The sequence below is a fragment of the Anomalospiza imberbis genome, chromosome 16 (assembly GCF_031753505.1).
Source record: "Anomalospiza imberbis isolate Cuckoo-Finch-1a 21T00152 chromosome 16, ASM3175350v1, whole genome shotgun sequence".
Taxonomy (NCBI): Eukaryota; Metazoa; Chordata; class Aves; order Passeriformes; family Viduidae; genus Anomalospiza; species Anomalospiza imberbis.
This window is the reverse complement of record NC_089696.1, coordinates 675,425-689,640: the sequence shown is the minus strand read 5'-3', so window position 1 is coordinate 689,640 and position 14,216 is coordinate 675,425. Positions and strand designations below refer to the sequence as shown.

General features: G+C 47.5%; 2 protein-coding genes across 6 annotated transcripts in view; both read left to right on the top strand.

The window, feature by feature from the left end:
- Positions 1 to 847: 847 nt before the first annotated feature.
- Positions 848 to 6,160, top strand: RNPS1 (RNA binding protein with serine rich domain 1). Its single transcript, XM_068207421.1, has 7 exons — positions 848 to 894; positions 1,289 to 1,444; positions 1,709 to 1,900; positions 3,068 to 3,170; positions 3,702 to 3,855; positions 4,327 to 4,468; positions 5,680 to 6,160. Exons 1-7 carry the CDS (start codon positions 848 to 850, stop codon positions 5,783 to 5,785), a joined length of 900 nt encoding a protein of 299 aa, XP_068063522.1. The 3' UTR covers positions 5,786 to 6,160.
- A 1,576-nt stretch (positions 6,161 to 7,736) lies between these two features.
- Positions 7,737 to 14,216, top strand: part of LOC137483399 (transmembrane protein 204-like) — a 63,702-nt gene continuing 57,222 nt past the window's right edge. For 4 of the 5 annotated variants that reach the window (XR_011004456.1, XM_068206411.1, XM_068206412.1 and 1 more), the window contains exons 1-8: positions 7,737 to 8,081; positions 8,455 to 8,732; positions 9,228 to 9,296; positions 10,249 to 10,396; positions 10,774 to 10,876; positions 11,616 to 11,684; positions 12,548 to 12,689; positions 13,956 to 14,092. Coding sequence is in view for 4 of the 5 variants with exons in the window: in XM_068206411.1 (XP_068062512.1) it covers positions 7,759 to 8,081; positions 8,455 to 8,732; positions 9,228 to 9,296; positions 10,249 to 10,396; positions 10,774 to 10,876; positions 11,616 to 11,684; positions 12,548 to 12,689; positions 13,956 to 14,092 (1,269 nt within the window). In the remaining variant the exon portion in view is untranslated. The remainder of the gene's footprint in view (positions 8,082 to 8,454; positions 8,733 to 9,227; positions 9,297 to 10,248; positions 10,397 to 10,773; positions 10,877 to 11,615; positions 11,685 to 12,547; positions 12,690 to 13,955; positions 14,093 to 14,216) is intronic. The other variant, XM_068206413.1, reaches the window with a different exon arrangement.

Sequence of the window (14,216 nt, the reverse complement as noted above, 5' to 3'; positions counted from 1 at the left end):
TCCCAAACCAGTCAGTGATTCTGTGATTTTTTTGAAAGAAAAATCTTAGGTTCCTGGTTTCACAAGACCAGAAAACCTGTCTGTTCTGTACCACCCAGCTGGGCTCGTGCAGTGGCTTTACGATCTGCATGCTCCTCAGACCTTGCACTGGAGAGGCACAGTGCTGGATAGAAATGTCCTAAAGCTGAGTGACATACACAGGTTTGCTTGTCTTGGCTCCCTTTGCAGTGCCTGTGGGACAGTCCATAACTGCTTTCTTCCTGCTGCTGGTGCTAGAGGAGACATTTCCTTTCCCAGCAGCTTCTGCCAGTGGCACATCTGTGGTGTGGGTTTCCTGTCCTCCATGCAGAAAGGCCATGGGTGTATCTTGGTTTCTGCAGGGAGCTGGGTTTGTGAATATTCATTTGTGTTGTTCCTTGCAGTTGGTGTATTAGGGAAAACTGTGAAGCTGAAAATCAGAAAAGCAAGTTTTGCTGTTCAGAAGTAATCTCTTCCTAACCATGCATTTAATTGCAATTCAGAGAATAAAGTAATTGCTTACCAGAAGCACAGAAGCAAGAAGATCGTTTGATGCTGTGAGCTGGAGAAGTTTTTTACTTGTTCACTGATGCACATGGGGATGGAGATGTTTTACTTTGCCTGTGATGCACATGGGGATGGAGATGTTTCCAACCTCCTGCATTACAGTGCATATTTGGTGCTGCTACAACACACTTCTGCTCATTCCCTGAATGTTTAATTCCCTGGTAGTTGGGAGTGTCACATTGCTTAAGAGGTTATTAAAATGTTAGAGGCAGGTCTGTAATGCAGGTTTTAAACAATCCCCATGGAATAATCAAAATGCTACATGTTTATAGATGTTGCAGATTTTGTGATGGATGCAGCCCTCATATGGTAAACATCTGGAAGTCAACTAATGCCCAGCATTTCAGTGCTAAATAGAGGTGTTGAGTCTGTCTCCTTTTGGATCTAGAGCAAAGAGAGAACTGGTTCTCTGAATCCAGGAGTTAGAAGTGAGATGTGAGACATGGGGCCCATTCTGCTGCTATGGAGATCTCTGAAGGGGAAAAGGAGTTACCAGGATTGAAAAAGAAGAGTTTGCTAGAACTTTTTCTAAAGTGTCTGGAATTGCCTAATACTTTAACTCCGCAGTTTCAGTGATCCTGAGCTACATTAAAAGTTCAGTGTTTTGTGTTGCTGTCCTGTTCTTTATTTGGGTGTGGGGCTTTTGTTGGCTATGTTTTTATTTTTTTAAATAAGTGATGCCTTCTGCAATTTGTCGTTAAAGGGCTCCCTCACCAACCAAGCGCAAGGACAGGTCAGAAGAGAAATCGAAGGACCGGTCCAAGGATAAAGCAGCCGCTAAGGAATTGAGTGAAAAGGATCGTGGTCGGGACAAAACACGCAAAAGACGCAGTGCCTCCAGCGGGAGTAGCAGTACCAGGTGGGAATATCAAACGACAGCATTTTCAGTAATCAGTAGCTTTATTTGTGGTAGTCTTTGGCCTGTTGAAAGCTTGCGTTGTGTTAGTCACTGTGCGATTTTGTCTAAATTAAGAGGGTTTATATTTTAGGTATGAATTTCTTTGGTTCTCTGGTGAGCTGTGGATCTTCAGTCACAGTTACTCTCTGTAGTTGTCAGAAGTTTCTCAGATGTTGTTTTTCAGGGTATTCCCACTAGTTTTTATTCTTCTCCCCCTTGAAACAGGTCCCGTTCCAGCTCAACTTCCAGCTCAGGGTCCAGTTCCAGCACTGGTTCTAGCAGTGGCTCAAGTTCCTCTTCTGCCTCGAGCCGCTCTGGGAGCTCCAGCACCTCGCGCAGTTCCAGTTCGAGTAGCTCTTCTGGCTCTCCCAGTCCTTCTCGACGGAGACATGACAATAGGAGACGGTCCCGCTCCAAGTGAGTTTTATTTGTCTTCTAGAAATTGCCAGATGTCATGTTTATTCCATGTGGAATACAAGATTGTGATCAGAACAGATTGTTCTCTGAAGACCATTTGCTTTCTCCATAACTTAGAGATGTGAATTTTGTTAGAATGGGTGTGCTCTATTTCCTTAGAATCCAAACATACGCCCTGTAGGAACAGAGTTTAAAAACCTAATTTTTAAGAGTTTAAAGTTTTTAAATGCTACATTTTTTAGAGGCGGTTTTAATCAGTGTTTCCTTAATAGTATGGGTTTAGATCAGAGTAAAGCTGTTCTATTCCTGTAAACTACAGCCACAACTAACAGAAAAGTCAGGGCTAAAACCAGCATATATGTGTACATACTTATATTTATATTCTTATTTATGAAAAAGAAAATAGGAAGGAGGGCAGAGGAAGCCACTGTAAGGGTAACATGGGAATCAATCTCTCTTAATGTCTATACAGTTTTTCCTTTGCATAAGGCGATGAAGGCTGATAAAAATCTGCATAAGGCTGTGTGGGTTTTTAGTATCACTCAATTTATGGACTTTAAGATTAGGAAGAAGCATAAAGATAAATTTTCTATGTACTGATTTTTTTTTTACAGATTAAAGTTTCATTCCAGATTTTTTTTTAACTGCAAAGGCATTGTGATATGCAGCTAATTTTAAATACATTTGTTTACATTTTTTGGATCTCTGTAGTGAATGGAAGATACAGAAACACAAATTATTGAATCTGTTCGTTTGCCTGGTTGTGGTATTTATGTGATCTTTATGGCCTTATTTTGCCTCTTCAGTTGTTGAGGCAAAGAATGTTTTTGTGTTTACAACTGGGAAATGCTTTAACTATGACCACAACTTCTTAGAAGTGCTTGCCAAATTTTGTTTGTTACCCTAGTTGCAGTGAAGTTGAAAAGTTGCAAAAAAAAAAAGTTCTCAAATTTCAGTGGGTTCTAAAGCAAAAGCAGACAAGACAAATGCAAGTCCTGAGGTGTTTTTGAGTGGAACACCCTCACCACCACCCCAACACTCTAACTTCTTCAGGACAAAGATGCCCTTCAAGAAAAATGGTATTTTTAATCATGTAATAATGACTGGCTTTGGTTTTGTCCTGCATGTTCCCTGAAAACTGTAAATGTTTTCTGTTCTTCAAATCAGGTCCAAACCACCCAAGAGAGATGAAAAGGAGCGGAAGAGGCGGAGCCCATCACCCAGACCCACAAAAGTGCATGTTGGAAGGCTCACTAGAAATGTGACAAAGGTAATAATGGCATGTTCCCTTGCAGTCAAGCATTCATGTTCTTCTGTGAGAATGTGTGAGTTGCTCTTTCAAAGCTCTCCAAACCTTGGTTACTATAGAGTTGCCAAGGTGTTGCTGTTGGATATTGTTTCTTTGTGTCCAGGCTGACCAGTGAGGAAAATTTTCATATGATTTTGCTGAGTCAAATACCGTGAAGCCTTCTGAGAAACTGTAGTGCCTAAGAAGTCTGCCTGTTTTGTCAGTATTCCAGACCTTATATCCTGCTTTACTAGGAAGAAAACGATAGAATTTGGGACAGCAGCTGAAATTACCTTGGAGACATAAAGGATATTGGGCAGTTTTTGATAAAGGATCTACAGAGAGCTGGGTTGGCTGAGTTGTCTTTGCTAGAATGTAGTTTAAAGGCCTTCAGGGGTAAAAGGTTTAGGCTGCTGAAAAAATGTTGTGCTTTGGATTTACTGCTCTGTGCCAGCCAGTCCTGGCTGGCAAGTGTGCTCTTGTGTTCATAAGGCACTCTCTCTCTCTCTGCAGGATCACATAATGGAAATCTTTTCCACTTATGGAAAGATTAAAATGATTGACATGCCAGTTGACAGGCTAAACCCACACCTTTCCAAAGGTTATGCTTATGTGGAGTTTGAAAACCCAGATGATGCTGAGAAAGCCCTGAAACACATGGATGGAGGTAGGTACTGACCTGCAAGGAGCCTGTGGGCTTTACAAAAGCTTCAGAGTAGATGGATTTGATCAGAAAATGAGTTAGAGGTGATAGGGATTTCTTTGGTGAATGGATGTAAAGTACTGTCAGTTTTCAGCCCAAATGGCTTTTGTGAGGTTCAGGACAGATCCAAGAAATCACAGAACAATTAAAATAATATTTTTTTCAAAACAGTGAAAAAATAATTTTAAGCTTATACGAAAACTTTTCCAGGTTTACATCTGAACTGCAGTTTGATGGGATTAGATAAAGAAGTCTAGTAGGTGTGTGGACTTTGTCAAAATAGCCCCTGAGCAGGGTGTGGAGCTCTGTGGGCTGATCCCTCTTCAGTTGCTTGTGACAAAGCAGTGAGTTGCAGTAGTATGATAAGTATATGATGTGTATATGTTAGTGTTGAAAAATACTTACTTCTCCCTGTTTCTGTGATGCCCTAAAAAGGCCAGATTGACGGGCAGGAGATCACAGCCACAGCTGTGCTGGCACCACGGCCTCGACCACCCCCCAGACGCTTCAGCCCCCCCAGGAGGATGCTGCCACCGCCGCCGATGTGGCGCAGGTCCCCCCCTCGCATGAGGAGGAGGTGAGAGCTGGGACAATGCTTTTCTTTCTCAGTAGCAACTCGTTATCGCTGAAGGACTTGGCACGGGGACAGTCCTGTTGGACTTCACTTTCCCCTGCCAAGTGACAGTAACACATTTTGGACATTGGTTGAACCTGGGTTGCAGTTCCTAACGCATTAGCTCCAGGGTGCCTGCTCTGGTCTGCACCCTGAGCACAGTCTCTGGGAAAGGTCTCATCCTTCCTAGCCTGTTCCCTGGAGTGCCTTCTGCATAAAGGCTTCAAGATGAAGTGGGAACAGACTTTGGCTGACAGAACACTTGTGGCAGGCTGTGCCAGCTTCTTGTTTTTTGGAAGCCCTTATACCTCCCTCCCTTGTTTCTGAATGGGCACGTGACCAAAAAGCAGTCCTGTGTCAGGTGAGTGGAGTACACTGGCCCCAAGGTGTGATCTGATAGTTGTGCAACTTGGAGCTGCCTGATTGTGCTCAGGTAAGTTCTGAGTCGTCAGTGTTAACATGTCTTCAAAATGTCTTACTTGTCAGTAATAAGTTGATTGCTAAATAGCTTTCAGCCACAGGTTTAAAAATGAGCAGTAATTACTGTGGCATAAGATCTAGGAGGCTTCTTGGTGCTCCTTTAAACACACCTTTTGCTGAGATCTCACAGATGCAGGTTTGCCATTCTCTCCTTTGTTATCTTTCCTACTCCAACTTTTAGTGTCCTGTTAGCTCTGCTAGTATTCTGTGCCTGGAACCTCTGTGTCATAGCAGTAGCTATACTGATATGACTGTTGGTTGTAGTACTGAGAAGCTTGAAGCTAAACTACTTCTGGAGCAAGCTTCCTCTAAGGACCTTCCTTGTAATTTGAAAGGATTTGGGTAAATCCTCCCCCTGAATATCACTCTTTCAGGAGTCAAAGATGACTTCAGGTGAAGGAGGATCTTACCTAGGATCTGAGCTCATTTTCCTTGAGGAAGAAGATAAGTTTCTTGTCTGTTGTTCAGGAGTTAATAATTTTTTCCGGTTCCTTAAGCAGAGGGAGGATAGCCAGAATAGTCCTGCTGTGTCCTCTACACGGAGCTCTGTTTTGCTCAAGCTCTTTTCCCATGGTGTGTGAGGGATTTTGGCATGAGGCAGGGGAGTGTTTTTAAAAAGTTGGTAGCTGAGCTGACCAATTTCTTGAACCTGTTGCTTGTCTCATAATGGAAACGTTCTCCTCCTTCCCTGCCAGGTCCCGCTCTCCTCGGCGCAGGTCCCCTGTTCGCCGGCGATCCCGATCCAGGTCTCCCGGGCGAAGGCGCCATCGCAGCCGCTCCAGCTCAAACTCCTCAAGATAAAGCAAAAGGACTGGACAGCTTTTTACTTTTTAACTTAAATCCCATCAGATGGAATATTGTACCTTTTTTTTATCGTGAATCTGGGTGAGGAGGATTGAGAGATAATCCTGGCAGTGAAGGCAGTGTAAGAGGAGAGAACACCAGTTCCTGGCCAGAAACCTTTACTGTGAGGCTTCTGGATTCCTGGCATCAAATTGAAATTATTTAAAAATGGCTTTGATTTTAAAGGCTGCAAAAACATCTTTTCCAGATAGAGGGAGGGAAAGATGTTTCAGCCTCTCTTTCTCCAGTTAGCAGCTGCTGCTTGGTGATTGTAAACGTTTAGCACGCTGTACAGACCAGCATGTAAATCTCGAGCTAGTTCAGAACCCCAGTGAGTAAGACGGTGAGCCACATACCTTGATCTCCAGGTGCCAGCACAGGATTTTATCAAGGCAGCTGGAGGCCAGACCTGCCTGAGACTTAATTCAATATAGAATTGTTGCTTTATTCTAGTTCCCTGGATGGTTAGCTTCTGCAGAGTAAGCTCTTCTGTAAGGCTTACACCAGGCAATCACCACAGAAACAAGTGGTCCAGCCCAGTGAACATGACATTATAGAGAAGAAGCTGGAAAGCCTAAGAAATGTTCTGTAGCTTCCCCCATAAGTGATTTCTTTCACTTTTTCGTTGAGGGTGTTGGTAAAAACTTCCTAGACAGCCCACAGTGAAATAGTGTGTGTGCTTTAACAAATACCAAATGAGCGACTGAGTACCAACCCCTTGGAAACTGCAAAGCAGAGAGGGAGGCTTGAAGCCATGATGCTGGCTAGAGTAACTGGGGTTCACACAGGGAAAGGCAAAGAATTCACCACCTGTTGTACAGTCAATACTATACAGATTTTTTGTTTGTTTGTTTTGTATAACTTTGTATCCTTTTGGGCCATGTTGTGTTTGTACTTGTGTAGGACAAGCAGTTACTGAATAAAGCAGTAGGGTTGAGAAGGGCTGTGCCGGCTCGCTGCCTTTCCTGCGCAGGGTGCGGGCGCGGTGCCCGTTCCGGCGCGGTGCCCGTTCCGGCGCGGTGCCCGCTCCGGGGTGGTGCCCGTTCCGGGGCAGTGCCCGCTCGGGGCGGTGCCCGCTCCGGGCGGTGCCCGCTCGGGGCGGTGCCCGTTCCGGGGCGGTGCCCGTTCCGGGGCGGTGCCCGCTCCAGGGCGGTGCCCGCTCGGGGCGGTGCCCGTTCCGGGGCGGTGCCCGCTCCAGGGCGGTGCTCGCTCCGGCGCGGTGCTCGCTCCGGGGCGGTGCCCGCTCGGGGCGGTGCCCGTTCCGGGGCGGTGCCCGCTCCGGGGCGGTGCCCGTTCCGGCGCGGTGCCCGTTCCGGGGCGGTGCCCGCTCCGGCGCGGTGCCCGCTCCGGGGCGGTGCCCGTTCTGGGGCGGTGCCCGCTCCAGGGCGGTGCTCGCTCCGGCGCGGTGCCCGCTCCGGGGCGGTGCTCGCTCCGGCGCGGTGCCCGTTCCGGGGCGGTGCCCGCTCCGGGGCGGTGCCCGTTCCGGGGCGGTGCCCGCTCCGGCGCGGTGCCCGTTCCGGGGCGGTGCCCGTTCCGGGGCAGTGCCCGCTCCGGGGCGGTGCCCGTTCCGGGGCGGTGCCCGCTCCGGCGCGGTGCCCGTTCCGGGGCGGTGCCCGCTCGGGGCGGTGCCCGTTCCGGGGCGGTGCCCGTTCCGGGGCGGTGCTCGCTCGGGGCGGTGCTCGCTCCGGGGCGGTGCCCGCTCGGGGCGGTGCCCGTTCCGGGGCGGTGCCCGTTCCGGGGCGGTGCCCGTTCCGGGGCGGTGCCCGTTCCGGGGCGGTGCCCGTTCCGGGGCGGTGCTCGCTCCGGGGCGGTGCCCGTTCCGGGGCGGTGCCCGCTCCGGGCGGTGCTCGTCCGCTGCCGTGGCCGCCGCCGCTCATTGGCTGCCGCGCGGCGCCGGCGGAAGCGGGGCCGCGGCGCGCTCCCCTCGCGCGATGGCGGCAGCAGCGGCGCCACCGGGGCCGGGACTCGCTCCCGATCCGGGGCTGGAGTCCGTCCTGCGAGAGGCCGTGGCGACTCGGGGCCGGGCTGGGGAGGGGTTGGCGGCGGCGCTGGGCGCGGTACGCGCCGCTCTGGCGGCAGCGGGCGGCCCCGCCGCCCTCGGGGAGCAGGAGCGGGCGCTGTTCGGCGCCTTCCTGCGCGGGCTGGCCTGGGCGCCTGGCGCGGCGCGGCCCGAGGGCCTGTGGCAGCGCTGTTTCCTGGAGGGCCCGCCCGGCATGGTCCTCTGCGTCTTGCTGGAGGCCCTTGGCTCTGCGGGGTCAGTCCGGCTCCCCGGGACAGGCGGGCGGGGATCCCCAGGGCTGGCCTCGGCGCGCAGCAGGGATATCTGGGGGTGCCTTTCAGATGGGCTGAGGTGCGCAGGGGGACGGAGATCTGTGTGAGCGTGGGCAACCATGCCGTGCGGCCCGCAGGCACAGAGCTGTATCAGTCGTGATTGCTGAAGGTCCTGAATGTTTGGAGCAGAGGAAGCTGCAGATAAAAAGATATTAAAATCGCTTTTTTTTTTTTTTTAATCCAGTGTAACAGAGCAGAGGGATTTCAGTAATGATACCACAATAGAAAAGCAGTAGCATACAAATCTTATGTTTACCATTTAAAAGAGGCAGGAACTTACAGTTATTTTCTTCCAGCTCTGGCCTTGACCCGAGGGAGGTAGTTGGGGTCCTGGAGCAGTTCCTGGAGCAGGGCCGGATGTCAGCATTACTGTGGGAGGTCTGTCAGCCTCAGGCACAGGCAGGCTGCCTGGAACTGCAGGGCTCACTTCTCAACAAGATCGTCTGTTTGCCCGAGCATGTGAGCAATAAACTCCAGGGGAAAAACCCACCAGTGTTCTTCCCACAGAACTACTTCCCTGTCCTAGGTGATGCAGTTCTCCAGGTGCTAGAGAAGATCTCTGACTCTCTGCGGGGTAAGGCTGTAAGGATGACTGTGCTGTAAGGTCGCGTTTTTTGAAGAAGCGTTTTGAGCATGGACCCCATGGCTGCTGCTTGAAATCCAGATAATAACTGAGGCCTTTTGGAATCCACCGAAAGCCTCCATCTTCCAAGCAATTAGTGAGCATCATCTGTTGCTAAAGCTTGGTTGTGGTCACTTGATGTGTGCTGAAGGAATTGTTCGGAAGATATGAGTGGTACTGAATCGAGCAGTGGCATTGCTACCCATGGCATCACGTTAAAGTGAGACTGAGTTGCTTTAGCCTTCTGCCTGTCATTGTAACTAATACTGAACGCTGGTTTATGCCTGAAGGCAGGTAATGGAGGGAGGAGGAGATGGTGCTTGAAGAGGAAAATGTCAGTGTGTTTTCAGAATTCAGCACTTGTGGAAGTCTCTGCACCTCCTCCTGAAGGTTGTTTGGAGGATGCTGGTGCCATGCTTCCTTAAGTTCATGTCTGTTTTATCCCAGGTGGCTTGGACTGCTCCATCTCTTTTGTTTCTCATGTCCTGGGGAAGGTGTGCGTTCATGGATGGCAAAGTGAGTGTTTAACTATGCTCTTTTGGGGAAGGTGTTTTAGTGTATTAGCATGGGAGGATGACTGTGATGACCAACGGAAGGAATGGGAGACCAATGATTTAATTTGGAGCTGTTCCAAGTTGAGCTGTGCAGGCTGCTCTCTGAGGCTGCTCAGCTGTGTCTGGTAGATACATCTTGTGGGAGCAGCTGTTGGTCTGGCATTGCTTAGAACGTTGAAGCTACTGAATGCAGTAGTTAACTTGGGAAGAAGAGAAGAAGGAAGATTTTCTGGCTCTTTACTGGGATGAGGAATTCTGGCCAGTTCCTTAGGCTGCTTAGGGTGGTTCTTACCAGTCAGTTTTCCATTTCTTGTTTGAGCATGAACAAAGAGGAGCAACAGAGCTGGGGAAGGATCTGAAGCATAAGTCTGAGGAGGAGCAGCTGGGGGGGCTCAGAGTGGAGAAAAGAAATCTTAGAGGGGACCTTCTCCCTCCACAACTCCCTGACAGGAGGGTGCTGCCAGGTGGGGGTCAGGCTCTCCTAGGGAACAAGGGACAGGACAAGAAGAAATGGCTGCAGACTGTGCTGGGAGATTTAGATGAGATATTAAGGAAAACTTCTTTGTGGCAAGCGTGGTGAGGCATTGGAACAGGCTGCCCAGTGTAGTGGTGGAGTCACTAAATTCATGGAGGGATTTAAAAGCCACGTGGATGTGGCATTTGGAGACATGGTTTAGTGTTGGCCTTGGCAGTGCTGGGTTATAGTTGGATTCCATGGTCTTAGAGAGCTTTTCCAACCTAAATGGTTCCATGATTCTAGTCATATTTCTACTTCAAGAAAAATTTAGAACTTCAAACTGTACATTGTATTTTTTTTCATGTTGTGAAGATCTTGAAATTCTCAGGTTAGTCTCAAATGCCATTGTACCAGTCCTGCCCATCTGGGGTATTTACTGTTTTCTCTTGTGCTTCAGAGGAAATTCTGGGAGTTTTGGTGCCCCGCCTGACAGACCTCACCAAGTCAGACTGCATCTGGCAGAGGATATGCTGGCAGTTGGTGGAATGTGTGCCAGACCGCTGGATGGAAGCAGTAGTCCTCGGTTTTGTGCAGAGAGCACCCGGGTAAGAACTCTGCTTTTTTCCTGATCCACAGCAAAGGCAGGAATTGTCACAAATACTTGCAGAATCGGTCTCTCAAAGGTGCTGTGTTTGTGTAGGTGGTTTTTTACACTGCCATTTCCTAAAAGACTCAAGGGATAAAGTAGTTGATTGTTGTCTCTTAGGGAGAACCTACACCATTTCTTCAGTATCTACATCATGACATGCAGTGGAAAAACAAGAAAAATAAGTGAAAGCATTCTTTGCCATTACTGGCTCACTATCTGAGTTTAGAACTATTCTGGAGACTTAGTTGCAAATAGCTGCCCTCAGATTTTCCTATGATTAGGAGCAGCATGACACCAATAACATGGATTCCTGCTGTTTTATTGTCTTGTTAGGGCAGATGCCTTGTCCAGATTGCTGGGTAACCTGGTTGTGAAGAACAAGAAGGCTCAGTTTGTGGTGGCACAGAAGATGCTGCTCTTGCAATATGGCCACACGGTGAGGACTCTGTGGGGAGCAGCAGTGTAGTAGTGCCAGGTTTTCCCTGGTGCCAGTTTTTAGCTGAGCTCTTCCTCTGAGTAAGGTTTAACTCTTCATTCCAAAATGAGTCCTCAGTCTCCCCGCATTTGTGCAGCTGTAACAGAGTGGGAGTGGTGAACAGTAGCTTTGAAATCATGGCATTCATGTGCTCTCTCAGGGTTAATGGTGATTAGCGAAATTACTGTACTCTCTGGAACCAAGTGATTATTTGCACAAAGTTTCAGAATTCTGGGGTGGTGAAGGCATTAAATTATTTTAGAATCTGAAAGAGGAGATTGCAACATCCAGGATCGACCCTCAGGGATAAGAATTAGATTAAAGATATGAGACAAGTACCATTGGGTTTTTTCCTGTGTACCTAAGTTTGTCATGGGATGTTAGGAACTGTACTGTGGTTTGTGATGCTGTTGTGAGAGATGTTCTGTAGACTTCATGAGTTCTATGTTTGCCTGGGACTGTGCTGGTTTTGTTGGTAAAACATGGCACTGTATTTCTGTCATGGTTTTCCATGTATTTCATCAGCAACTGCATATGTGTGCTTGCTTGTTTTTTAAAATTCGTTTACTTTTCTGTCTCTGACTGTTGTCAACCAGTCCCTTAGAATGAAGTTTAATGTAGCAAATCAAACCAGACACTTGTCATTGCTGGATGACAGCTTTATGAGCAGTTGAAGCAGGAGTTGTGGTTTTCCTTGCAGACAGCAGTGCTGCAGAACCTCCTTGGCTACCTGTCCCTGGATAGCGTCCGGCGCACCTTGTTGCTCAGAGTAAGGTTCACTGAGTCGCTGATGAGGTGTCTGATGGGGAACATTCTGTTCTCTGTGTGTCTGGGGGTACAGAATTTTGGTTCTTCTCTCAGACTTTCTGGTTGCTGTTCATGAGAGTGAGGAAGCCCAGCTATATCACAAGTGAGCTGTGATAAATGAATCAAAGCTTTCTGCACTGTTGGCATTAATTTTTCATATTTAATTGGTAAATTGTCTTCCAAGTAACAAAACTAGTGAGGCTTGGGTTCTGACAGATGTCCCATGTCCTCTGTCCTTCTCAGCTTCCTCAGTCACCCAGTTTATGTGGCTGGGCACATGGCAACAAGGGATCAAATTGGTGGACAGTTGTCTGTTTACCAAATGGTTGATGTTTCAGAATCTCTCTTATGCACATTTTCCTCACTGGGGATGGCAGATATTCTGCCTCTCCAAGTCAGAGGTGTGGTGAAACTTTTATGAAATCTGTATATCTGGAAATCCCTACCATTTTGTCAGTTTTTTTTCCCCACTGTTTACATGTTCTAAAATGATCTGGAAGGACTGGCAGTTTTCTAAAATTGGACTAAACACAGATAAAACCTTATAATATCTTACTGTTTTTTGATAATAATACATATTGCTTTGCATATAATATTTATTAAGGAGAAATAAATATCGCTTTTAAATTTTAAAACCCATTATATTTAATAATATCTTAAATGAAAGTGCAGTTCTTGGGTGGTCAAACACAGTACGTTTTGGGCCCTGAAATACAAAATTTGGGTTTTTTTTCCCCTCTTTGTAGGGAGAGTAAAAATACGCTTCAAAAATGACCTCTGTATAGAAAAGATCCATTTCAGGCCAACCTGAGTTCTCTGGTGTAGGTGCTGCAGGAGCTGTTGGAGACCTGGAGCAGCAGCAGTGCTGTGAAACACTCCCCAGCTGAGCAGCAGCTGTACATTAGCAAGGCCATCCTCATCTGCCTCTCCCACCTGAAGGAGGCTGAAATTGACAGCTGCAGACAAGGTGAGGCTATGTGAGAAGCGGGGCTTAGATTTGTTTAGCAGCGTGTCTTACTACGTGTAGAAAAATATCTTGTTTTGATCTGTGGATAAGCAGAATTGTCCCATATTCACCTTGGCAAATGAGATGATAACCTGCTGGAGTCCTCTTTAGCATTGATATGATAGAGTTCCAAGTGCATAACTTTAAGTTCTGGAATTGAAGAAGGTCTGTCTTTGCCTTAAGGTTCTTACCTGAGTTGTGGTTTAAAAACCCTGAAGTTTTGTCACAGGAAAACAAGGACTGACTCTGGGACTAGTGAGAGGAACGGTGTGATTTGTAATTTATAGGCTTAAGCTTGGAGCACAGGTGCAGTTCCGGAGAGGCAGGGAAGGTGAGTGGGGGTAAAAAGCTGTTAGCTTGGTGTCTGACAGTCCATGGGCATTCCTCAGTGTGAGGTGAGAAGGTTAGTCACTGGCATGGACCTCCAGTTCTTTGCTCACACAGTGAGCATGCTGGGGTCCTGGCCTAACATCTCTGTTTCTGTTGAAATTTAAAAAAAAATCTGTAAAATGCCTAGAATTACTTAGGCAGGGGGACTAACAGGGGGTGACTTACAGGGGGTGTGAAGGTTCACTTCAAGACTTGCTCGTCTGTTTCATTCTAGAATTAATTGTTCTTTAAGTGAATAAGCGACCTGATACATATTCCAAGTTCTGTAGTTTTATAGCCAGTTTTTTGACTGACAGCTGTTGGAAAGATAAGCTTTCTGAGATGAAGGAGGTCAGTCAAACAGCAGTAAGCCTGCCTGGTGAAGCTGGCAACCAGTATTCCCTGAGGGCTGAGAAATACTTGTGTTATCTGCCTGTTTGAGCTTATCCAAAGATAGGCAAATATCTGTCTCTATGTGATTGTAGTGGTCAGAACTTTTAATGTCCTCAAAACATAACATTTATTTAAGTGACTCTGAAATGCTCTAAAACCAAATTAAAGATTGGCTTGACTTACCATCCTTTTTTGTTTCCGTGAAAATCAAAATATTGCAAATTTAGAATATATTGTAATGTTTTGTTGACTTTATACCCCCGTGGAAGGGTGTGGGTTTGCTGTGCTGGTGCTGGAGGGCATCACTGACACTGCAGGGAGGGAAGCCACTGTTCGGGGTCCCTTTCTATCCATTATTGTGTGGTGAGTGGGCAAAGCTGCCCTCAGGGAAGCACATAAAGATGGGTGTTTCTGCCACTGTTTCAGAATTTCAAACATGCACTGTTTGCTGGTTGTTTGTTTCAGAGCTTCTGACAAGCATGATGGAGGGTGTGAAATGCCACTTGGAGAGCAGTCTGCCACAACTACGGCGTCTGGGCATGGTGGTGGCAGAGAGCATCAGCTTGAACATAAACACTGAGGGGCCCATCCTGAAGTTTGAGGTGAAGATTTCACTGAAACTTATGACTGGTGTGCTAGGCTTAGAGGAAGTAAAAGCTTTAAACCAGATGATCCAGGGCATTATAGCACTTTTTATCTGGAAATAAGGAGAGGCAGTCACATCTT